The sequence below is a fragment of the Brassica napus genome, chromosome A3 (assembly GCF_020379485.1).
Source record: "Brassica napus cultivar Da-Ae chromosome A3, Da-Ae, whole genome shotgun sequence".
In the NCBI taxonomy this organism is placed as follows: Eukaryota; Viridiplantae; Streptophyta; class Magnoliopsida; order Brassicales; family Brassicaceae; genus Brassica; species Brassica napus.
Genome location: NC_063436.1, coordinates 22,349,890 through 22,374,618, shown reverse-complemented (window position 1 = coordinate 22,374,618; position 24,729 = coordinate 22,349,890). Strand labels below are relative to the sequence as shown.

Genomic DNA, 24,729 nt, shown 5'->3' with positions numbered 1-24,729 from the left:
TAGATAACATATTTATGGTCAAATCTATGTTTTAGTTTGTTGTAGTGTCACACAAAATTCATAAGAACAATAGTGAGAATAATTAAAAAGCCTTTATAAAGAAAGAGAGTAATTACTAATTCATAGCAAAACACCCAACAAAAAATTTATCACCCGAAATTTGATATTGGTCAATAATATACCTACTAATATTTTAAAATATTTATATCAAATTGTATTTAAAAAAAAAAACAAAATTTTATAAACAGTGACAATCCCGTCTATAAAATCCACAGTGACTATAAAATCCCGTCTGGTTCTCTCAGTGAACTCCTACTAAACGTACTCGCTTCATAACTCACCCCCAAATCCATTGCTAACAAAACGTTGACTCTGACGGAGAACGACTTAGCAAGTGACGGAGGAATCAACGTTGAGAGCGATGTAGTAGGCTGCGGCGAGAGAGAGATGAAGAGCGACAATAGAAAGCACATGAATCGGCTTTCAGGTCATAACACCATTTTTGCAATCATCTAAATGTTAGAGCTGACGAAAGCGTTGAGCTACCCGTTGAAATTAACCGCCAAGAATGCTGTCAGCGTAAAAGTATTGTCAGCATAAAAGTAAAAAAAAAGGTATGAAGATCATATTATACAGATTGCAAGTTGAAGTTTTCAAAATTTTAATTTAGAAACTAAGTCAGTACGTAATTGTTTTGTTCCCAGACCCCTTTCTAAAAATAATAATAATTGTTTTGTTCTGGTCAAGAAATGGCAACTCCTCAATGCATGGTCGACTCCATCGGCCAGCCGACAAATTCATGGTGAAGGTAACACCATACAACTTCACAGCTAAAAGACAAGATTATTTCCGCCACCAGAGTTGTCTCTCCTGCAGTACCCCCACCTCTTAATCTTACATTGGACATCTCCATTGCAGCTTCAGATGTGGCTGACAAACTCATTACCGAGAATGATGTCAGCTACACAACCCACCTGACAGAGATATAGCCAGTGTTTTATGATGATCCAAGTTCATCAACCAAGGACGAGGACTCAGAAAGTGAAACAAAACGTCATGGGCGTTGCGCCTAGGACCTCAGCCCCTCCACGTACCAACCCAGTTGGAATCCATGGAGACCATTGCGATGTCCAACATCGTCCAGTTGGAATCAAAAGAAGCCAGACATGTTTTTGCTAAGAAAACGCAGGATATACATATGGCTCGGTTAGAAACCTAGCAAACCAAATAAAATGAAAAGTGATTATTTAAAATAAAGGTTTATATAATTGTATATCTGTATATCAAGTATCTGATAGTATAATTGAAAATATAAAGTTTGGTTGCCTATTTATTTGAACTTCGTGTTCTTAAAAGTTTGATTTTTAATTTATTTTAGTTTTCTTAGAAGTCCAACGTCGAGCTATTTGGTCATGAAAATATAGTCGTCATCTTACTCTTGCGTTGGATACAAAAGAGTGGTACTAGCTCCCATCCCAAATGAAATAGGAACCTAATATAGTTGACGTTAAATATATTTACGAGACCACACTGTTAAAAATTAGTCGATCTGCAAGCAAACATAACGTAGGAGAAATCGGATAACGATGGATGAGTATGGTTGTTTTAGTTGCAATCCCAAAGAAATATTTTACCAATAACTATCAGCTAGGTAGAGCACTCATGCATCATCCCCTCCAACCAAAGCTGGAATCCCCTATCCGTATTTTTTCTTTCTACCAAAAAAAACCTCCATTTTGCTTAACGGTATTTTAGAATCGACATTTATTTCCCCGATTCTTCACTCTTAATTTGGGTCTTTAATCCAGTCAAAAACACCGTACAAAACCACACCTAACTAAATCAGCAAAGTGGTTTCTTTTTGTTCAATTCAATCGCATAAGTAGTTTTTTTTTTGTCAAACAACCGTACAAGTAGTTTGAATGTTATTTTTTAATAAACTACAGTATGTTCATATGGTTTGGTTAAAACACAAGCAGACTGGAAAACACTGACTAACTAAAAACAGTAGAATAAGAAAAACATTGAATGCATTGATGTTTAAATTAACTACACCTATTACCAATAGTATATAAAAAAACAAAATTATTTATAGGATCAATGCATTTTGTTATAGATGGGCGTCCGGATACTCATTCGAGATTGGTTCAGGTCTATACAGGTTTCATGTTTTCGGCGTTGGATATTTCAGCTTCTTTCGGATATTTACAAATCTTGGTTCTGATTTTACGGGTTCAGATCAGGTTTCGATAATCTATTTAAATTATTATTTAAACAAACAAAATCCATATATACTTAAAATTTATCATAATAGAAAAACAAAATAATTTATTACATATAGATTTGAATAATATATGCCAAAATATCTAAACTTAACATAAAAATTGGTTTAGCTTGAATACTCGGATAGAGAACCAATAAATATTTCAAATACTTTTAGTATCTTGAGTATTGTTTTGCTATTTTAGATATTTATTTTGACTATCTATATATATTCAAGTATTTTGAAAAAAAAATCAAAATATCTTATATATATGGATAATTTTTAGATATTAAATCTGAAATAATTGATATATTTAAGTATATGTATATCTCATTTGGATATATTTGGATACCCTAAATGATTTTCTTGGATCAGGTTTGGTTTTGGTTCTCTAGATACCAAAATTTGAACTCTTTCAATATTTAACCAATTTTGGTTCAAGTTTGACATTGTTTTTTTTGGATCGGATTTAGTTCGATTTTTCTTATTCGTGTTTTTTTGTCAAAGCCTACAATTTACAATTAATATCAGATTTAAAATAAATAAAAATTTAACTGAAATTCTAAAATGTCATTTTTTGTAGCGTGAATTATTTTCTAAAATAATACTATTTGTGAAATAGAGATGGAGTAATGCTTTAGTTATATGTAAGGTTTATAATATAGATAATAACATATACATAAGTAGATAATAACATATACATAAGTTACTTCTTCATATGACCTGCATGTAGATAAATAAATAAATAAAATTAGAAGTATTAACCGCGCGTAGCGCGGTGAGAAGCTCTAGTTAAACTAATATTGACAGCGAGTGTGATAAGTACAAAGAACAAAGCTAAAAAGTAAAACAACTAGATGAAAATATTTCTAATTAATATTCTATTGCACTTGTGTCGTGATTCCCAGATGATGAGTTTTTTATACTGTCTATTTCAATCTAATTATTCTGCATATTTAGAACGTATGTGTACTGACTCCATCGATCTCGGATTGTTAAGTAATCGATTGACTGCGAAATGATTTGGTCTTGATCATTATCTATTCGATTCAAGCTTGCTATTTCAAACTGCAAAATAGCCCTCAAATAAATTCGTCGAGCCTCACAGTAATGAGCTACTATCATATGGAATAAACTTTTAATGTTTAAGATCTATTAATTTTATGAAAAATTTATCATTTTATAATTGTATAAATAAAAGAAATCTTATAAAAGCATGCCTCTTATTATTTAATTTTTCACGTTTTGTTAACAACTCTAAAATAATTGAGGATACCAAACCAAACAACAATTTTATGATAGGGACATTGCGCTTGAGAACGCGGAAGCCAAAGGAATAGGTCAAAATGAATGATAAGTCTGTCACGTGGCTGTTTAACCTTTCTCCCTAGTATATTAATCAACCAGTGAAGGACACATCACTTACCATAATCTTTTTTTTTTTTTTTTTTTTTTTTTGAAAGAATGTTAAATTAATTCAAACAAAAAGCTGTTTTACACTTTGTGTTACATTGGGATAGAAATTTTTTTTAAACTCAAACCTATCTATAACCTATCTCGTTGCAAACCATAGAACTAAACCTCCCGTGTGCGCTCGGGCGCGGATGGAAGACAGCCTATTACGAACGTTTTTGTCCACCAGCTGAATGAGCTGACTCGGGGATAGTGGACTTTCTCCATGCCGACGTTGATTACGTTCCCTCCATATGGCATACAAAGTTGCTTGGAACACATATCTCACTATGTAAAGCTCTGTTTTGTCTCTGTTTTGATCAATCACCAGCTGTATAATCTGGTCCCACTGGTTGGTATAGCGTGTAGCTAGCACTTACCATAATCGGTAAACAAGAGAACTATTTATGAGAACTTGAGAAGAAAAAGCAAGTTGAAAAGCAGAGAAGACGATCTGATAGTGATAGATAGGCTGGGGGAATATATTTTTCGAAGAATAAAATATTAAAAACCTCGAAATTATTGTCTTTCACATAATACGAAGATCGATTATTCAGCTGAGAAAAGAAGAAAGTAATGGGTCGTGTGGATTACCTAGCGATGAAGACCGACGTCGACAAGGTTGCTCTGGTCAATTCCGACGTGGAGGAGCTCAAGATCGCTGCCAAGAAACTCTTCAGGGATGTGACCAAGCTTGGTGGAGCAGCCTTTGGCGTTTCTTTCGTCAAATGGATGGCTTGCTTCGCTGCCATGTGAGTATTCTCTCCTTTGGTGTTTCTAACGAAATATTTGATTTTTCTTTGTGGGTTTTTTCGATATTCGACGTTTGCGTAGCTTTTTTTTATGTTGGGTCGATCGAAAGTTGAGATCAGATGATTGATGCTTTGTTACTATGTTTTTAGAGATTCTGTTTTTTTTTTTTTCTTGATGCAGTTACTTGTTGATATTGGATCGTACAAATTGGAGAAGCAAGATGCTTACATCACTCTTGATACCATACATCTTCCTTAGCCTTCCTGGTGTGATTTTCAACTTCCTTAGGTAAAGAATAAATCTCACAACATGTTCTTACACAACACTCAAGTCTATAGTTTGCATTGGTTTTAAAGTGACCTTTTCCTCTATGTTATCAGTGGAGACGTTGGGAAGTGGATTGCTTTTGTTGCAGTTGTACTCAGACTTTTCTTCCCAAAACACTTCCCAGGTGATGGTCCTATCACTCTTCATTTACATCTTTGTGTATTGTTGTTGTCTTCCTTGCTGTGGTGTTTATTGCTATAAATAGCTGAAACAATATTTAAAGTCTCACACTTTTTTTGTTTGTTTGGTGTTACTTTTAGATTGGCTAGAGATGCCTGGTTCTCTGATACTTCTGCTAGTAGTTTCTCCACACTTTCTAGCTCACCATATACGTGGAACCTGGATTGGCTCTATCATCTGTCTTTTCATAGGCTGTTACCTTCTTCAAGAACATATCCGAGTCTCCGGTGGGTTCAGGAATTCGTTCACGCAGCCCCGTGGAGTATCAAACACTTTAGGGATCATCCTTATTCTGGTCTACCCTGTTTGGGCTCTAATCGTTCGTGTCACAAAATAGACATTTTGCCTCTTCCATATCCCCCAAGTTGTATATGTCTTTGTCCAATAAACTCCGTGAAGCACTGGGCAAAACCTCATTGCTCTGCTTCTGTTGCTACACGTATACTACTATCTCAAGCTCAATCAATGTTCCATATATTTAAAAGAAAAAAACCCTCATTTTTTAAAAACTATTGTTTGTACTTATCAACAGAAAAAAAAAACTATTTGTTTGTCTATTGTAATAAGAACTGTTTAAGCTCTTTAAATTAAAAAAAAAACTCTGGATTTGTTTTGTGTAAATTGCTTATGCATACCGTTTCGTATATGCAGCCGTGGAATGTTTGTCATTTTAATATCCAAAAAGAAAAATGAACTACACGCTGTTTCAGAACTCAGGACTAGCTTTCACGTCGGTTGTCTATCGTTAAGAGAACTACACGCTGTTCAATTTAAATAAAAACTACATGTCGTTTATATGTAGGGGACTTCCTAAAACCCTAACCCTAGTTCGGCTTCTTTTATAAATACTCAATCTCCGCCGATTTCAAGCATAATTCATTACATATCTCAAAGCTCAACCCAAGTCAGAATCTCATTCTCTGCTATGTTTTCTTTAGATGTTTGTTTAAATCGTATTTCAAATTCTCTTATATGTTTTTTCGAGTTCATACCTCTTTACTTTGATTTGGTTTATTATCTTACTTATTCTTGGATTTAATGAGAGACTGAAAAGGATTTCTCAGTGATGAACAAAACATAGATGACGAGTCCGATCAATCCATTCTTTAAATCGTGGGGACAAACGAGGCATTTGTCTGAGAGGAATCCTTTTTAATTTTGATTTTGATTTTGATTTTGTTATGTCTTTTAGACCGGTCTTCAAAATTGTCTCAAATGTATATGTATTGTGATTTTCCAAAGGAATAGGAGAAAAGGCATGATGAGGATTGTTTATTGTCATCTGATTTTCTGATGAATCAATACCTCCTACTCATTCTGAGTGCCTTTTTTTCTGTTTCTTCAGTTTTTTTTTTTTTTTTTGTCAAAACTATAATTCTTTTATTCTAATCGTTTTTATTATTAAATATGAATCAAAACATTATTTATCGATTGGTTGTAAGTGCTATTTAATTTATCAATTCAACTTGTCTTGAAAATGATTTGATTTCGCTATACCAAAAGTCTACCAGTCATTCGGTTGCTAGATATTTGGATGACCGTATTCGAGATCGACAGTGAACCAATGTATACAACGCATAACAAAAGATAGTTTAATTTAAATGATGCGCGGAGAATCCCTGGAATTTGAGCCCAATAAAGAATTGAATTTCTACGATGATTATGGGCTATCGGATGATAGCCAAGGCCCGGCGATTACCTTGTTAAATTATATTTAGATCTTTCTTTGTATTAATGAAAATGCTATCGATAAATAGTGTATGTGTAATTTTGGTGTTGGCGATGTTTCGTTTTGGTGTTGTCGGCTTTTAGGGCTTCGCGAGGGGTTCCTTAAGCCCCTTGCAAGAGCGATGGCGCGTGGAGGCGGGTTGATAGCTCTTCGGTTGGGTTCTCTGATGGTAGTCTTCGAGTTACCTTGGGGTTCTGACGGGAGTGGTGCGTGTTGAGTCTGAGCAGTGGTCTTCTCCTTGGTGTCTCGGAAAGCCGCCTCTGTCTCTCTCGCCATGAGTGCTTTGGAGTGTTAGATTAACTCAAAGGTGTGTCTAGTCCGAGCAGCTGGCGTGTGTTGGAGCTCGTGATGTTTGATATGCGAAGTGTAGCAGCAGCACGTTTCAGAGATGTCGTCTATGGCATAGCTGTTGTGATGTTGCGACCTTCCTCTCATCTATAAGTCTCTTCCCGGCTTCTTGATCTCAGTCAACCGGTGAACACTGTCAATGTGGTTCTCTTGGTTGTTTAACTCATGGTGTTTAGTTGGTTTCGATTCGAATCGTTCCACCGGTTCTTATCTTGACATTTAAGCTCACCTTGCTCTGGTTTTCGGAGTGGGCGTTTGGCGAGGTTGTAGAAGGTCCTTGTAGTCAGAGGGGTCTGAAACATCTCGGTGGAACAACCGTTGCTGTAGCATATCCCAGTGCCATGGGTGGAGTTCTCTGCTTATGGTAATGTTGCAGCGTTGATGCTTGACAGGTCTTCGAGTTTCCTTTTGGGTTCATTAAGTTGCGGTCGCTCTGTGTCCGTTTTATTGCATCTCCTTTCAAGGTTTGCTTTCCGGCGACATTTCTTCCCCATCAGATTCATGCTCGTCTGAGGAACGAGGAGGTTTAGAGTGTTTGTCTTCGGTCTTGTTTCGGTAACGGTGTAAGCGGTGGTGTAACGGTGGCGTAGTGTTGTGTGGTGAGCAGAACAAGCCTACATCTTTCAGAAGGTTCAGATATCCTGTCACCTCTCCATATCAGTTAAGGAGTCCTTCTCCCGGCCTTTTAATAAGTGTGTTTCCCGGTTGGTCTTATGTTTCTCTGGTCCTCGGTGGCTTCGTTAGTTGAAGCAATACAGAGAGGTTGAGGTCTTAAGACTGCCGACGAAGGTTTGGTTGAGAAGGGGATTTTATTTTCAGGTGTCTGTTTCCTTTCGAATTGGTAGGCTTTGTGGTTCTTGCTTGGTTCTGTGAACTGGAGGTTCAAGTATGTTGAGTTTGGTTTCGCGGTATTGGTCACTGCATCGTTTACTCTCTCTTGTGTTTGTGTGGTCTCGGCAAGAGTTCCGACTGTTTCAATGATTAGACGACTCTCTTCTTTCTCTTTGTCTAGGATTGGTTATGGGTTTTGTTGTAGGAGTGCAGTTTTTTCAGTGATCATTGTAGTTGTTATGTGTTGCCCGGTGTTTGGGTTCTAGATTCCCTCTTATGGGCGAAGTTTCCGGGGATTTTAAGGTGTTTCCGCCGGTTTGGATTCCACCCTTGTATGTTTCTCAGTTTTATAAATCAAAAATTCAGACGGAAAAAAAAAATAGTGTATGTGTAATTTAATAATTTAAGTTTTATATTTTTCACAAATATTAATATTTAACTATCAAGACTGAGAGATAGAGACACATGTACTACAATTGGAATGACATTTTCTGTAATAAAATCACTTGGAATGGATCATTTCATTGAATTCCATAAATTAGTTACATGTCATAATAAAAGTTAACATAACACAATTCAAAGCATTCCATTTTGGAATGAAACTAGACCTAGGCATCCAGGATTTTATGTTGGATCCGGGTCTGGTTCTTTCGGATCCTAAAATTTAGAACCATATAGGTACCTACAGTTCTTTGGGTCGGTTTTGGATCAGGTCTTGTCGGATCCAGATCGGTTGGGGTCTATAATTTATATACCTGTAAAAATATCCATAATTTTTCGGTGTTCTTTGGATTCGTATCGGTTCGGGTATTTAGGATCCAAAAATTCAAAAAATACCTGAAAACCCTAAAAGTATCAGAAAAATTACCTAAAATCAGACCAAAAAGATATCCAAAATTTTACCCGAACTTTCAAAATATATTTTCTGAAAATCTAAAATTGTACCCGAAAACCGAAATTATACCCGAAAATCCAAACCTAAAACTTAAAAAAATATATCCAAAATACCAAAATAATACCCAATCACCCTAATATACCTAATATATACAATAAATTTTAGATACTTCGGATACCCGATCGGATCTCGGGTAGGACCCCGACCGAAACATACGGGTCCAAAAGAAAAGAATCCAACATATATTTTAGCATGGACCCGGATCCGAACATGTATTTTTGGATCAGTTTCGGTTTGGATCTTCAGATCCAAGTAAAATACCCAATGCTTAAATGAAACAAAACAATAAATCATTTGTAAAAGTTATTCTTTTTATTTGTGACTCTAAAAATTATTCCGGTTTTCATTCCATTTTTCACACTATTCCAATTTTTCTATTCCACAAATTAATCATTCATTTTATTCTTAATATTCCAATTAGGAATAACCGATTACACCCGTATTATTTAGAAACAGAGTGGGTAGTTTCTAATATGTGATTGATTATACGAGATGGCGAAAATTTAGTTATTTAAGTATTTGTTACAACAATTTCCTTTTTTTGTTACGAATTGTTACAACAAGTTATAATTTACGTATTTGTTACAACATTCATCATGAAAATGAAAAAAATGTTTATTTCTAACAATAGTGGAATTTGTTAAAAAATATTTTCCTTTATTTATGATGAAGAAAAGATTAGGTGCATTGGAGTGATGGTATGTTCCAGTATTATTGATGAGTACGACTAATTTACTTCGCATTTTCTTCTTATAATTAATTCGAATTTGACTAGTTTATTTATTTATTTGGTGACTACGTTTGTTGATTGGAACTAGCACACATAGCATTGTCAATTCATTTCGTCATAAGAACTATTTTTTCTAAATCTTTTTTTCTTTAACGTAGATAAAGTACACATTTAATATAAATTTCATATAACGTTTTAGTTTAAGATTTCACTTAGTAATCAGATGGAGCGTGTGCCTGGATCGTTTGGCACCAGCGTCAGTTTCGCGCTCCGTATCTTCCAACTCGGTTTCTCTTCAACTTCTCTGATTTCCATGTGCTTGGATTACGATTTCAATGAGGTCACGACCTTCTGGTAAATATGTTAATTTGCATCAGCTCATAAAGAGATTTGATTTTTTGATCTTTCTTGTCTCTCTTTCTTAAGCTATCTGGCGGTTGTAATGCTTATGTAATTCTATGGAGCATCTTGCACACGTTGGCCGATACATACTCTGTCTTATTGAAACAACTTCCTCAAAAACCTAGAGTTCTATCCATAGTTCTCGCCGGTGATGTCGTAAGCAAATGCGAAAGAGTTTCTGTATCTCCCCTCAAAACGCTGCACGTTATGTTTATTCTCTCTATATATATGTAACAGGTACTGTCGTTTCTTTCTCTGAGTGGGGCTTGTGGTGCAGCCAGTGCAACCGAAATGCTTTTGTCTATTGATGAACCCATGTGCGGAGATAAAAGATGTATCAAATACCAAGTCTCGGCTTTATTGGCCTTCTTATGCTGGGCTCTGTTTCTTGATTCAGCTATTTTCAATCTTTGGAGCTTATATTCACTATTCCATTGACGTAGCACATGCATGTACATTTTATTTTATTTTACTCTAGTCTCTAGATCACCTTAGCCCTTGAATGTGTTACTCTGAAATAAATTTAAACATGTTACCTGTGTATATAATACACACGTACTTCACAATTGAATCTTATCAGTTGTTTATAAAAATAGTAAATTGAAAACAAAATCAGCTCATTTAATTTTTTGTGACATGTTAGATTGACAAATAATTATTTATCAGTTTCAACTTCAAAATTTTCTTACAGCTGTGGCGATTGATATCGGAATAGTCAGAACTACGCGATAAACTCTTTTGATAATAAATATCCATTTTGAAAAAGTATTTCAGTAGGTCGTTAACTTTTTGGTATTGATATGCGAACGAAATATTAAAGAAAAAAGTTAATTTGTATAAGTGCAAATTTAAGTTTAATCACTGAGCTGGCTTAACAAAGAGGCATGTTTTTGTTTCCCATCTTAACAAATTATTCCCAACTTTTATCTTTCAACATATTTCAAAGATAACAAATTCAAAGGCAGATAAACTAATATGGAATGCTCGCATTTCTCTTTCTACTATAATTTGTATATAATTCAACCGGTTTGGTTTGCTAAACCGTTTGAAGTAGATTTGTTCTTATTGGTCAAAAAGCATTCTGGTGTATTTCGTGTACAATCTTTAACTCCATAACATTTTATGTAAATATTTAATAGTATAATTGTTAATTTGAAGTTTTGGAACACTTGATCAGGGGGAATCTAAAGAATAATTTAGTATGTAAATATCTTAAACAATATTTAGTCAGGGGTATATGAATAAAATTTAGATTAATTATGTAAGAAAAATAATAATAATAATAAGATTGGGGGGGGGGGGGGGGGGGGGGGCATATGCCAGCCACATCCATGGTCCACCTGTGCCTGCCCCTGCTCTTGCTCACAATGGTATGAGATGATAGCAAGAGAATTCGGAAGACGTTTGTGAATCCGTTGTGAAGATAAATGAGAGTTCAGAAACCCTTGTTGAACCGTTCCGAAGAAAAACATAAAACTAACAAGCATTTGTCATACATTATCTACGAAATTTTTTTTTGAAAAACCTGAACGACGCATTATCTACGAATATAAAAGTTAATAATGTATATTACTATATAGTAATAATAAATAAATAGTTAACTACTCCTTCAATTTTTTTTTATATAGGAGCCGGATAAGTATTAACACGAGCGTATCCATCATCAATATCTTTTTTGCTGACAAAAAAAAAGAAGAAGTTTAAACTACTATATCATCTACATTTATTCCCATATTTCTACTATGTAAAATATGCATGATGATCTATTATTAAAATCTTAGAGGAAAGATATATGCCAGTTTATCGAACGTCGATTTTGAATTTAAATTATACCTTGTCGTGATTCTTATATAAGGCCACAGTAATGGTCAGCCAGATTCTGTTCCATTTAATAATTTATTCAACAAATTGTTTTAATGTTTTTTATTTTATTTTTGAATGGGGACTAGTTCTTCATCATGTCCAAAAAAGCTTGGAGAAATCAAACAAAATCGCTTTTATTATATTTCAATTATTAGACGCACTAAGAAATACAGTTCGGCGGATACGTGGGTGATCCTAATTCCTAATCCAAGACAAGAGATCAAAGTCTTTAATTTTTTTTAAATGATGTTAATTAGTTTAACTTAAAATATACTTCATTTTGGGGGAGAAATGTATACAAAGTGGTAGGAAATAATAGAGGTTCATCTTAGCAAACATTAAAAAGGAATAATAGAGGTTCATAACTTCATATAATTGAAGCCTGTGAATTTTTATATTGTGTTTGGTTACACAACTATCCTACTTTAGATACTACAAAACAATTCTTTTTGTTACGTCCAACGGAAAGCGATATTCCTCAACACAAGCGATCCTGATCAAAATATTTATATCTTAAAATTGTACTTGCGTTATAGTTTATAACAACAAAAAATTAGATACAGCGTTGTGGACCTTAATATTGTATAGATAGACATTCAATAACTTCAAGTTGGAAAAAGAAAAAAGATTTCGGGTTGGATTACATTATTGATGCACGTTCAAACCAAAATTAAATAAAACAGTTAATGTAATGCACGTACATAGAGTAAAATGACCCGATCCCTCGTTAACTAATGAATCTAAATGGGACCAGACCCGACCCGACCCAGTTGGACCCATGCTTAAGTCCATGTTGCCTTCACGTGATGCTCCATAAACCGAGCTTCCTTGCACCTCATCCGTCGGAGAATAAACGTCCGACCACCTAAGCCTTGTCTCCTTGCTCTGATTTTGTCTACACTCCAATGTTTTGTCTATTTTCCCAAAATACCATTATTTTCTTCTCTTAATTACGTCTCAACACAACGTTTCCTATGTCACATATGAGGGGTAATGTTGTAAATTCATTTCGACAACAAGATTACGTGAGCCGTTCTGTCTGATTTTGAAACACTAACCGACAAAAACCAAAGTTACTTGAAGTTTCCGAATCACGAGGTTCCATTTCGCTAACTCATTGTCTATATAAAGCCCCACGATGCTTGTTATCTCCTTCAAAACACAGCTCTCTCTCTCTCTCTCTCTACAAACCTTCTTAACCTCACGAGACAAACATACCCGAAAATGGGAGCTTGCGGTTCAAGTGAATCTAGGAGAACAGACACAGCGAAGCTAATATTACAAGACGGAACGTTACAAGAGTTTACGTCACCTGTAAAAGTGTGGCAGATTCTTCAGAAGAATCCCACGAGTTTTGTTTGTAACTCAGACGATATGGACTTCGACGACGCAGTTATAGCAGTCGGTGGCAGCGAGGATCTCCGGCCTGGAGAGCTTTACTTCGTTTTACCGTTAACATGGCTGAATCATCCATTAAGAGCAGAGCAAATGGCTGCTTTGGCGGTTAAAGCGAGCTCTGCGCTTAACAAAAGTGGTTGGAGTTGTGGCGATGATGGTGATGCGAGAAAGGTCTCTGGTGGTGAGTGTGGTAGAGTTAAGAGAGTAAAAAGAAATAGTTGCGGCGGAAGAGGCTGTGGTGGTGGCGGTAAAGGGAGGAGGAAGTTTACGGTGGAGTTGAGTTCGATAGCTGAGTAGGGTAATGTGGTTGTGTAAATTGTAATTACAGAGTTTTTTTTTTCCTTAAATCTTAAACATGTAGTTTATTTTGTTGTTGTACAAATATTCTTTTGGGTAAATATTTCCATTAATATCAAAAGTTTAAGATTGATTACAGAAATAATATACAAAATCAATACAATACTAAAAGGCCAAAAGCAGAATAAAGGCTCCTCTCATGCTGTCCACGTCCTCAATTATAATCAACCAATAGAAAACCACCGTTCAGCCACGTCATTTTATTTCTATCGGGCTTAAAATTCACAATTTCTCTATTGGACCTTCCCTCATCTATGGCCCAGTCAATATCACAAAATAAAACCCTAATACCCATATGTATCGACGTTCTTCTTCGTCTTCTCCGTTTCCTCATCATCCAAACTCCATTACTGACCCTAACTGCTATCAATCAATCTTCTTCACTACCCTCTTAATGAATTCGTTTCATCTTGCTATATTTCTCCTTCTTTATAAACCATTTCGTCTTCAATGGCTTCCATTCAGTCTCGAAATTCGTCTCCTCTCAAGAAGTTGCAGCTATGGCTACGAAACCAAACGACAAGTCTATTGTCTCCACCGGAAAGTCCCCAGTTGCCATGTACTTTAACGATATCTCACCAGGTCCACATGAATCCGAATTACGGTTCTGGCTGATACATTTCTGGGAGGCTAGAAACATAGCAAAAGCAAAAACTCTTATTGGTCTGGAAAATCTCATGATCGATGAACAGGTTCGATGCTTTCCCAAAAATATTTTCCATCAACTTTTCAGTTATTGCAGTTTTTCCTGACCTATAGATTTGTGTTTCCAAAACTGATCTCCCATAAAACTAATTAGTTCAATACAAAAATCTCGAATGAAAGCAACCGTCTCAAATTTCTTAAATAAAGTAATAAGTTCAACTTTTAAAAGTTTGGGTTTCTCTTTATACTAAAAAGGAGCGACCTGTCGATGACTGAATAATGGGTTTGTGAAGTTTAGTATAACAATTTATTAACCCTCGACCTTGGTTTTTGTTGGTGATACAATATTATACTTTTTAATTTTTGGCCATCTAACTTATACTTTTGCTGAACCATTTTGTAGATGTTGTTGGCCACATGAAGCTGGTCAATGGACAGACTCTCATTAAGCGTCCCCGAAACGTCTAGGAGGTAATCATCTCCATTTCTTCGGTCTTTAATGTTAAACTTATTTGACCATAGTCTCAACAATGTCTCTACTTCTGCTTATGACGTTATCTAGCCTAGGAGAGTTTTTGTACTTCTCTTATTTTCACTTTATAAAGCTCTGACTGCGATATATAAGTTGACCTTTCCATCTCTACATTGTAAATCATCTAACAATTCAAAATAGAGTGCTCTTAGAGCAGCCACTTGATCCACGCTTAATATGTTATGTTGATCGACATATTGGGTTTGGTTACTCATCTTCGCTTCATGGTGCTATTGGTAATGACTATACATGTGACAACAGGTACCCTTGCCCTCAGCTCATTGTCATCCTCACGGGTTTTCATGGACTATGATGTCCAACCAACAATTGATTACTTCAACTGGTTAGTCTGTGTTTTGTCAACGGTTATACGTTTGTAAGATTCAAATGATACTTAGACATAGCCCTTCTCCGAAGTGTCTCACAAAGTAATGTTTTAAGTTTTCACAGGATGGGTTCTAAACCATAGATTCAGGAGCTGGTTAATGCGGAGGTGGTAACTAAGGCTGAGACAATGACTATTGCAGAAATATATGCCTACATCAAGCAGGAATCTGCGAAGGTAAAATCAAAGCTCTATATTTCTCAGACAATAAAAAATGCTACTCTATGTTTTTCAGTCCAAACGAAATGCTTAGTTATTTTGATCACTTGCTTTAATACAACTGCATGTAGCTTTTTTTGAGTGCATAGCCACCATTGATGATGTTGTACGTGACTCTGCTTGGTATTATATTGCCTGCAGTGGCTGCCATACTAAGGCCATCAAAGGTCCTACTTCTTTGATGTGTCCTAAATGTGGCAACGATAACGTAGCCGGTGTTCCACAGTATGAGCTCTATCCTCAATACTCACTTAAACCTTGGCTGGAATTGACGTTTTATTTCTCTTAATAACAGGTACCGTGCGAAGATCTCCGTGTACGACAATAACGAGCAGGCTGTTTTCGTCCTACTTGGTGAGGCTGGTCGTGAGTTGTCTGGGAAACATGCAGCAGAAGTAGTTGACAGCTACTTTGAGGTAAATTGCCATCACACTATATATAACCCCAAGTTATTTAACCTCACATTCTTTAACCTCGAATGTTAGGCTAATCAAAACCTTGGAGCTGACCATCAGATACCTGTCGCTGAAGCTTTAATCAACACTATTGGTCAAACACATAAATTCAGTGTCAAGGTATCGGACCACAACTTAACAGGGAAGACACAGACTATAACTGTCACAAAGATTCTCTCTCCAGCAGTTCTGCCAGCTGGAACAGCCTCAGTCGAAAACTATGTTGCTCTAACATCCGACGCAGCTGGAGATCATGCAAGCGAGGGAATAAAAGTACCTGTCACAGTGACGAACCAAAGAAAGCAAAGCGTCCAAAACAAGACAATTAGAGCTTCCACCACTCATCTCAGAGGTCTCAGGCCTTCGTTGCAGTTTCAGTTTCCTTTTTTCTTTTGAGCATAGACTTAGTTTCCCTTTAACTCACTATTTCAGTGTTTGGTTTTCCTGTGAGAGTAGAGCTTACCCACTATACTCTGATCATGAACGCCTTTGTTGCAGTTTCAGTCATCAGTTATCAGTTTAAACATTCACTAATGCTTCCCTTTCAGTGTTATTTTTAAATCTTTGCAAACAATTTTCTATTTATTTCGCCTTTATAAAGGGCGATACGTTTTTAATATAAGCTACTATAACAATCATTTGCTCTATACGGAGATCATGATTCTTAGACATCACTCTCCTATATTAATTTGAAAATCCATATTTTAAGGATTAGAGTTCTATCGTAATAGTAGTCAATCTCCAGAAATTGATGATCAGATCCTTAGTCAAATTAACAATAATCAATTAGCTTCCCGCCAACGTGATATACAGTTAATTTTAGTAACAAAGGAGTTGAATTCGTCAAACACTTAAAGGGAAGACATGATTCATGGAAAACATTTCGTCTACAACCAGAGTAAAATCAAGTAAATACAATAAAAAAAATATCATGATAAATTTGCATCCTGTTCATTGTTAGTTTATTTCTAAGCACTACATTTTATTAAATAAAAGTCTCCTACTCAATTTAATCCTCTAACTATTTATCCGCTTTTTAGTTCATAAGTTTTTCTCAATGTAATTCATAAAATTTCCAATAATTTTATTAATGGAAGCCTAAACACACTTTTAAAAGATTATTTCCAAATTCAAAACACCATAATGCTGAACAATATTTCAATTACGAAGTAGTTTTACATACAATAGAACTTCTATAAATTAATAATGTTGGGAATTTGAAATTTTATTAATTTATAGAGATATTAATTTACAAAAAATTTCGTATTTAGATTTCATATTTTAAGATATATTTATATTAAGATAAGAAAATATCTGATTTTAGTATATAGACATTAATTATGATTTTAAAAAAAATTGAATTTATATTAATTTTATTATATTATTTGATGTATATAATAAATTTTGCATAGAACTTAAATGTAGTTTTAGATATAATATTACTAAATTTCATCAAAAATATATAAAACAAACAATATAATAATACGTTCTTATTTATATAAAACATGTATACAGATAAATTATTAATTTATAATTTTAAGGAAAATACCCTAGGATATCACTAAAAACGTTTTTGTCACAAATGTTGACTTTAAAGATCAAAATGACCAAAATGTATCATTAAAGAGGTAAATATACATTTATACCCGAGGGTTAATTAATTCAAACCTTAGGGGTTTAGAGTTAATGGGTGAGGATTTAGGATTGAGGTTTAAAATTTTATAAATTAAAAAATAAATATTAAAAATTTGAAAATAAAAATTTTAAAAATAGTTTTAAAAAAGTATTTTCGAATTACAAAAAGAAAATTTGGAAAAAAAATTAAAAAAAAATTCAAAAATTTTTTTTATAAAAAGTTTGAATTTGGAAACATATAATCAAAAACTACAAAAAAATATTTTTAAAATTTTTAAATATAACTAGCGTGTTAGAGTCCTTTTACCTATTAAATGAAATATTTTTTGTCATTTTCCTCTTTGTGGTCTATTTTTGTGACAAAAAATTTGAAAATGGTCTATTTAGGAGAATTATCCTAATTTTAAAGGGACCATATATTTGCATAAAATTTTCTAAAAACATTATTATCTTATCTTATTATTTATTGATTTGTGTCAAATTTTAAACCAGCTTAAGTTGTTATCGGTAAAATATAATAATTTATAGAGATTATTAATTTATCGAGTATTAATTTATAGATGTTTTACTGTATTTTTAATTTTCAACACGTTAATTTAATTTCCATTACTACAGAAAGCCACTATACACAACCAAAAACGGAAACTCCCCTCTACTTTTATATCTCTATCGATTCACTTCCCACTTCATCTGCATAAAAAAATGAACAATAAATCTTTAAATACTTAATTTCATATATTCCTTCTTATAATTACTTTAAATCTATTGCAACAACAACCATAAACAGCCATAACTATGGTCATACACAAATTTTAACTTCACACAATATCTGCGCGTAGCACGGACACGGACCTAGTAATAATAAAAACAAAATTTTAAATACGCAAATGCATGTCTTATTCGCTAACCGATCACATAAACAGTTACTAGCCAATTTCACATTTGTTTTTTTTTTCCTAATGTGAATTGTATGCAGCATTTCATTTCATGGACCATGGTGGTTGTAAAAAAATCACGAGAATGAAGTGATTTTGAGCTCATAAATTGCAATTGCAACTTGATTAAACTCAATCTTCTCTGGCTTTCCTTGGTCAACACCGCGTAATAGTCTTGTACATATTTACGTTTTTGCCCTCAATTTGTTAATATTATTGCTGACAATCATAATAAAGTGCCTGCATTCAAAGTCCGTTATTTGTAATCAGATACCGTAAAAGCCCACTAACGAGCCCGGTAAAATTCGGAAAACTTGGCAAAATTCACAATAACACATGACCCGGCGTTACTATCTGAATTGATATTGTTTTAGAATGTTAATTAAAATTATTGATTTTTCTTTTGAATTCTGAATAATATATTGAATCAAAAGTATGCTATTTTTTAAAGGTTTTAATTAAGATTAATATTTCAACTGGAAACAAGAAACGCAATAATGATTGACAACAATCAAGAATAGTTGATATAATGTGTTTTCAGTTCAATTTTGCTATTTCAGATTTATTTCTAACTTGATATATTCCTTTTGATTTCGTTAGATATTATACCTCAGAACAGAAATCAAATTTCAATTGTGATATGTATAAACTTTATAATATACATTAAAATAGTTTATTAACATAAAATTGGTCTTTTAGTGTTCTAGATTCCAGAAAGTAGTCCTGATTGGATGGGATTATTCTAAAACAAGTTTAGGCGGCGTCTAAATAATAAACCGATGTAAACAAAACAAAATTTTAAATCATCATAATTCGTTTCAGTTTGATCTAAATCGATTGAGTCCATTTAATTGATTAATTTTCCAGCTTGTGTGTGCATCACAAAAACTGAGTTAACTTCATCAATGTATACTAGCAACTGCGTTAAAAAAATAATAGAATGACATTTAATTTAAAAACTAGACTGTTATTCGCATTTTGTTTTTTTAACAAATAAATACAATTTGATAACATTGGTAATAAAATATTTAAATCAATTCTTTTAAATATTTTAAGATACACGACCACGGCCATACAGGAAATAGAGATGTTTCAGAAAGTTTTGTTATCAAACTTCTTCTTCCACCAGTTCTTGACAGACATTTGTATGTGAAAGTTGTGTGTTCCAATCGGTAATCTGGTGTGTATTATATCGTGCTCCTGTCCGAGTAAATTATCCAAGGGCTTTGCAGTCTCCTTCAAATAAAACATTGGAAAAGCCCACGAGTCCATGACGACGACATTCTATTTGTGTTATCAACATTGATCCTACGAGTGAATATCGTACCCCCGAGCATTTGGCATTTACCGAAGTCAATTCTATGGTGGCTGTTATGTTCGCTTTTTTCATTAGCGACCTGTAATAAGTTGTAACTACTGCGGCATATTTGCTTTGTAGTTCGTTGGCTACAACGAAACATGTTTGAGTGACGAACGATTACATGTTTATGGGCACATGTTTTTTTGTTGTCCGAAGCCCAAAATCAGTTGTTGAGCTCATATTATAGTTTCTTAAAATATTGTATAATGACACATGTTAAAGAAATATTCATATGAAGCCCAAAATCAATTGTTGAGCACATGTTTTTTTGTTGTCCGAAGCCCAATATCAATTGTTCTTATGCATAAATATTCATATGAATTAATATTGCAATTAAACTTAAATTTTCTAAAAGTTGAAATCAATAGTATAATGACACATGTTAAAGAAAGCTAAGAACATTTTCTTCTTCTATGTTAATTTATATTTAATTTCTTTATTTTTAATCTAAGAATACATGTAAGAACACATGCAATGCTGATAATCTTAGTTTCGTACAGTTTTAATTTATTGTTTGAAAATAAGATCCGAGTACGGTACCTTTTTGTCAGGTAGTATATTTATGTACACGATAACTGACAAAATATCCAGCAGAGATCAAGTCAGCGTAAATTCTTCTTCAATTTTCATTGGTTTATTCTACGCAGGAGAAGTTCGTTTTTAATTTCCTAATAGTCAAGCAGGAAAAGTTCGTTTAGATTATTGCTAAATACGGAAATACCCTCATACCACTTTCTAAGCTACCACCACTACAGTAAATACATGTAAACATATATATCAAACGATAAGTCTTTTTTTTTTTTGCTTTCTTAAAACAGAAATCTTCTATATATATATGTGTGTATATAAACTCTCAAAATAAATAATTATCTTAGCCGTGAACATACCTCAAAATACAAATATATCATTCATATAATTTATTAATAGTCCACACAAGTAATTAAGCTCACTCGTAATATAAAACCTACACACACTTCATAAAGATTAACTTTGTAAAAAGAAAACACTTCATAAGCATTTCGAGCAAATAACATGATAATATGAGATAAACATAAATTAATTAAATTAAACGGTCATCATTTGCCGAAACTCATGATAATCAAGAACTCCATTACCATCAATATCGTAATAATTTATCATTGCTTCACACTCTCCATACGTTCTTGATTCCCCTAACTTCGTAAGCATATTTTGCAAACCCTTTGGTGTTATACATCCTGACCCTTTCTCCACCTCAAACATCTCAAACGCCGTCTTCAACTCTCCACCACCGTCACCGTTACCGTCAAGATCTCTTCTTGTCATCAACCCAACGAAATCCTCAAAACCTAAAGACCCATCAGCATCAGTATCTACTTCGTTTATCGCTTCTTGAACTGCCTCGTGAGTTATATATTCACCTACAGATCCGAAGTAGTCTCTGAGCTCAAAGGCTGAGATCTTACCGTCGCTGTTCACGTCGAAGTGGCTGAAGACTCGACGGAGCTCGTCATGGGAGTGGTGACTTTTTGTGTTGTTGTTGTCATCAGTGTTGCTTCTTGGAGAGTTTAAGCTTGAAGAAGAATTGGATTTTGGTGATGACCCTCGTCGGTTATGGAAACTTAGGTTTAGTTTTAGGGCTTTGGTGGAAAACCATTTGAAAGATTTGGAGGAAAGTTTATCTTGGGGAGTTGCCATATTGGATCTTTGATGTTAGATATGGTGTGGTGTTACTACTTAGTCTCTAACTCACCTCTATATATAATATGATAAAGCCACCATCTATATATATTTTAAAAAGCATATACATAAATTATATATGAGTTTTGTTTGTTTTGGTACCATCGTGTCCGGATTTTAGTTTATTCACATTTTGTTTTTGGACAATCAGTCATTATTAAATTAAATTATTCTATACTATTTACATATACACACATAATCATAAAAAAATACGCAGCTATATGGACATTAGGTTTTAGATATCTTGGAATTGAAAACTATAAACCGAAAAATAAAATAAAATTGGTGAATTTATCTCAGTGAAAATATCAGTAAGTATATATTGTGAATTGAAGTAGCATTTTGAATTTGACTTTTTTAAATTAGAAAATGTCATAATCCTAGCTGGTGTGACATAAGCTTGTTATCTTTATATGCTGACTGTAGTGAAAGAAACAAACAAGCAAAAAGTAAAATAAAATAAAATTTTCATAAAATTTTTGAGAAAAATGAAGATGCAAAATTAGACAAGAAGACGGCATTGATGTCATTAATTTCCCAGAATTTCCAAGGGAACCAAAAAAGAGGTCCATATTTTCTCTCCAAGGGAATTTCGTAGAAGCTGCGTTGAGACTTGCGTGATGGTGTAAAACTACAAGATTAAATGATTAGATGTGAAAAAGACAAAACAATGTGAAATTTCATCGCAGCTTCCTCTAGTGTTTATTGATTCAGGCCCATTCCTATAATATCGGCCGACTCTTTTTGTTGCATTACATTTGAAGTAATCAATCATTAGCTTTTAGGTGCACACTTTTATAATTTCGAGATTCACCAACTAAGGTTGATGCCAAAGCAATCACCATTAAACTGTTGCATTCTCTTTTTGTGATTTTATTTCAAATTTATGATATCTCAAAAACTATATATGATTCGCACGGAGTGACATAAAACCAGTTTCTGCCTAATCACTATCTCATCCGTTCCTAAAAAATCAATGTTTTAAAGTTTTCACACTTTTTAATAAAATATATTAAAATTTAGCTATAAATACATAGTTTTTTTTTGTAATTTTATAGTTTCTATATTTTTAAACCAATAATTTTTTTTTTTAAATGCAATTAATGTTTTTGAACTTTACAATTTTTCATTATTAGTTAACAAAAATTACATTGAAAATATAAAATATTGATTTTGTTGAAACAAAAGTTTTCTCTAGAATATGGATCTTTTAAAAACATAGAAAATATTATTTTATTTCTTTTACAACTTTCACCACAAACAAATTTATCCATGTCTTATTTAATGAATGTGTTATTATAGCCGATGGAAACAGAGTTTACCTAACAACTCCAAAAAGAACATAAATACAAAGAAAAAAAAATACATAGAACACAAAACTTTAATTCTGCCTAATACAGTGGAGCCAATGTGAGAGAAGTCATTGTTTCATATATACATCTTTCACTTTCTCAGTAGTTTAAACTTTCAGCTTTAGCCGCAATGGTTGGATATGTGTGGATTTGAGGGTTTGTAAAAAGCATAAGGTTGTAATTTGAAGAGCTCTTTTTAGTGATCCAAATAACTGGTGTAATAGTTAGAAAGTGAACAGCAATGTAATATTTTTATAACTGAAAGATACTTATATTAAACATAGAGAAATACAAATCCGATTTACAATGGAGGATAACATAGTGAATGCCAATGTAATATAACATAATAACACAGTATTATATATATAATTTGGAAAATTAAACACTTGTTGATAAAATAACAATAATTCGAAGTTCATTTTCAATACAAATCATAACTAAGAGATTTGGGACAATGTTTATGTATACACCTTTTTCTCTTACATATTATTTTTAAAAATATTAGCTTATATATGTATTCAAAGCCGGCTTAAATATAGTAGATATAAAACCTTTTTGGTCCATTAGCTATTGATTTCTATAAATATATTAAAAAACCTGTACACAATACGAATCAACCTATTAATAAAAGCAATTACCAATAAGTGTTTTTGACAAAATACAAACAGCTAAAAGGATTAAACTAATCTTGATCTCAAGCACATGATTCATTAGCTTCTAACAAATGTCATTTATGTATGTGCCAAATGCATAGAGTTTGATATTTTGATAGAAGATAGTAGAAGTTCATTCCAAAAAAGGTTTAGTTGCCTATATAAAATATTTTGTTTCAGTAATATAAAAAATGTATAATAAGCACTTGAATTATTCTATAGCCTTGATGCCTATAAGTTACACAGATTTCTAACTCAAAACTAACTGAAAATAAATAAATTGGTCATACCAATTGATAATGAATGAATTGGTAATTTATATATATATTATTGAAAATCCCTTTGAACTTATAATTTGAAATTTTATTTCCTAATATGCCTTATCAAATGATGATTCCTAAGTCATTAATTTAGGTATAATTAGATAAACATTAACATAATCGAGTTTTGGATCATAACAATTATATATCATATGACACAATGTATTTCAGACTTTTAGTAGATCGAATTAAGAAATCAGCTTTGAGAGTCCATAAAAATAGAAAATATGGGAGAGGAGGAGAAAGTCTATAAAATGAGAAACTACCAAAAATTTATGACAAATTTGTGTAACCTGTGTTTAAACATAAGTGGTTTAATTTTTTAAAAATAAATTAAGTAATTGAATTATATTAAAATAATATTATATTAAAATAATAATATTTTAAGTTTAAATGCTCAAATGAAAAACTCTTATCATAATATAAATAAAGTATCATTTCTCTTCTAACTATGCCACTTCATGAAGAGAAGTTGTCTAAAAATTTGACACCTAATCATAACTCATAATTTTTTAAATATTATTAATCACTCTACATTTTTCATTTTCTTAATTTTTAAAAAATCAATTATTTTTTAATAACCCATGAATCATTAATCCTCAATTTAATTCCTTTTTAAAAATATTATTTACGTTTCATTAACCCAAACCAACAGAAAAAAATAAATCTCACAGAATTATTTTTAATTTTTGGTATCTAAACTCAACTTTTTAAAAAATAAAAATAAATAATAGAAAATCATAACCAAATATCAATACATAAGAAATCAAAAATCTCTTATGTATTGATATTTGGTTATGATTTCCTAACATAATATAATTAAATTTAGTGAAATATATAATCTGAGTTTGATGAAAATTTAATCAAAAATAATAATTATGTTAAATAGATATTATAACCCATTAATACATAAATATTAAGAATACATAGA

The 24,729-nt window shown here is 32.9% G+C and overlaps 3 protein-coding genes and 2 non-coding genes across 11 annotated transcripts; 4 read left to right on the top strand and 1 right to left on the bottom strand.

Moving 5' to 3' along the window:
- Positions 1 to 3,713: 3,713 nt before the first annotated feature.
- LOC106440012 (cold-regulated 413 plasma membrane protein 2) lies at positions 3,714 to 8,179 on the top strand. The gene is made up of 4 exons (XM_013881584.3): positions 3,714 to 4,467; positions 4,649 to 4,756; positions 4,849 to 4,919; positions 5,056 to 8,179. The coding sequence occupies exons 1-4, from the start codon at positions 4,292 to 4,294 to the stop codon at positions 5,310 to 5,312; spliced, it is 612 nt and encodes a 203-aa protein (XP_013737038.1). The 5' UTR covers positions 3,714 to 4,291; the 3' UTR covers positions 5,313 to 8,179.
- On the top strand, positions 6,034 to 6,120 carry LOC125607351. The gene has a single exon (XR_007338511.1). It is a non-coding gene; the product is annotated as a small nucleolar RNA SNOR75 (small nucleolar RNA).
- LOC125607787 lies at positions 6,229 to 6,296 on the top strand. Its single transcript, XR_007338854.1, has one exon. It is a non-coding gene; the product is annotated as a small nucleolar RNA Z105 (small nucleolar RNA).
- A 4,510-nt stretch (positions 8,180 to 12,689) lies between the features above and the next one.
- LOC106440011 lies at positions 12,690 to 16,377 on the top strand. Of its 6 annotated transcripts, none has more exons than XM_013881581.3 (7): positions 13,609 to 14,280; positions 14,637 to 14,704; positions 15,027 to 15,108; positions 15,216 to 15,327; positions 15,511 to 15,594; positions 15,665 to 15,785; positions 15,855 to 16,377. In XM_013881581.3, the coding sequence occupies exons 4-7, from the start codon at positions 15,299 to 15,301 to the stop codon at positions 16,218 to 16,220; spliced, it is 600 nt and encodes a 199-aa protein (XP_013737035.1). In that variant the 5' UTR covers positions 13,609 to 14,280; positions 14,637 to 14,704; positions 15,027 to 15,108; positions 15,216 to 15,298; the 3' UTR covers positions 16,221 to 16,377. The 6 variants fall into 6 exon arrangements, 3 of the variants coding, with proteins under 3 accessions (XP_013737035.1, XP_013737037.1, XP_013737036.1); XM_013881582.3 differs by having other exon boundaries at positions 13,620 to 14,280; positions 15,441 to 15,594; XR_007338389.1 differs by having other exon boundaries at positions 12,690 to 14,280; positions 15,511 to 15,785.
- Positions 16,378 to 20,638: 4,261 nt separating this feature from the next.
- Positions 20,639 to 21,501, bottom strand: LOC106440010 (probable calcium-binding protein CML41). 2 transcript variants are annotated; one of them, XM_013881580.3, is made up of 2 exons: positions 21,200 to 21,501; positions 20,639 to 21,082 (listed from the first exon to the last, which is right to left on the bottom strand). In XM_013881580.3, exons 1-2 carry the CDS (start codon positions 21,429 to 21,431, stop codon positions 20,820 to 20,822), a joined length of 495 nt encoding a protein of 164 aa, XP_013737034.2. In that variant the 5' UTR covers positions 21,432 to 21,501; the 3' UTR covers positions 20,639 to 20,819. The 2 variants fall into 2 exon arrangements, with proteins under 2 accessions (XP_013737034.2, XP_013737033.2); XM_013881579.3 differs by having other exon boundaries at positions 20,639 to 21,499.
- Between the last annotated feature and the right edge of the window lie 3,228 nt (positions 21,502 to 24,729).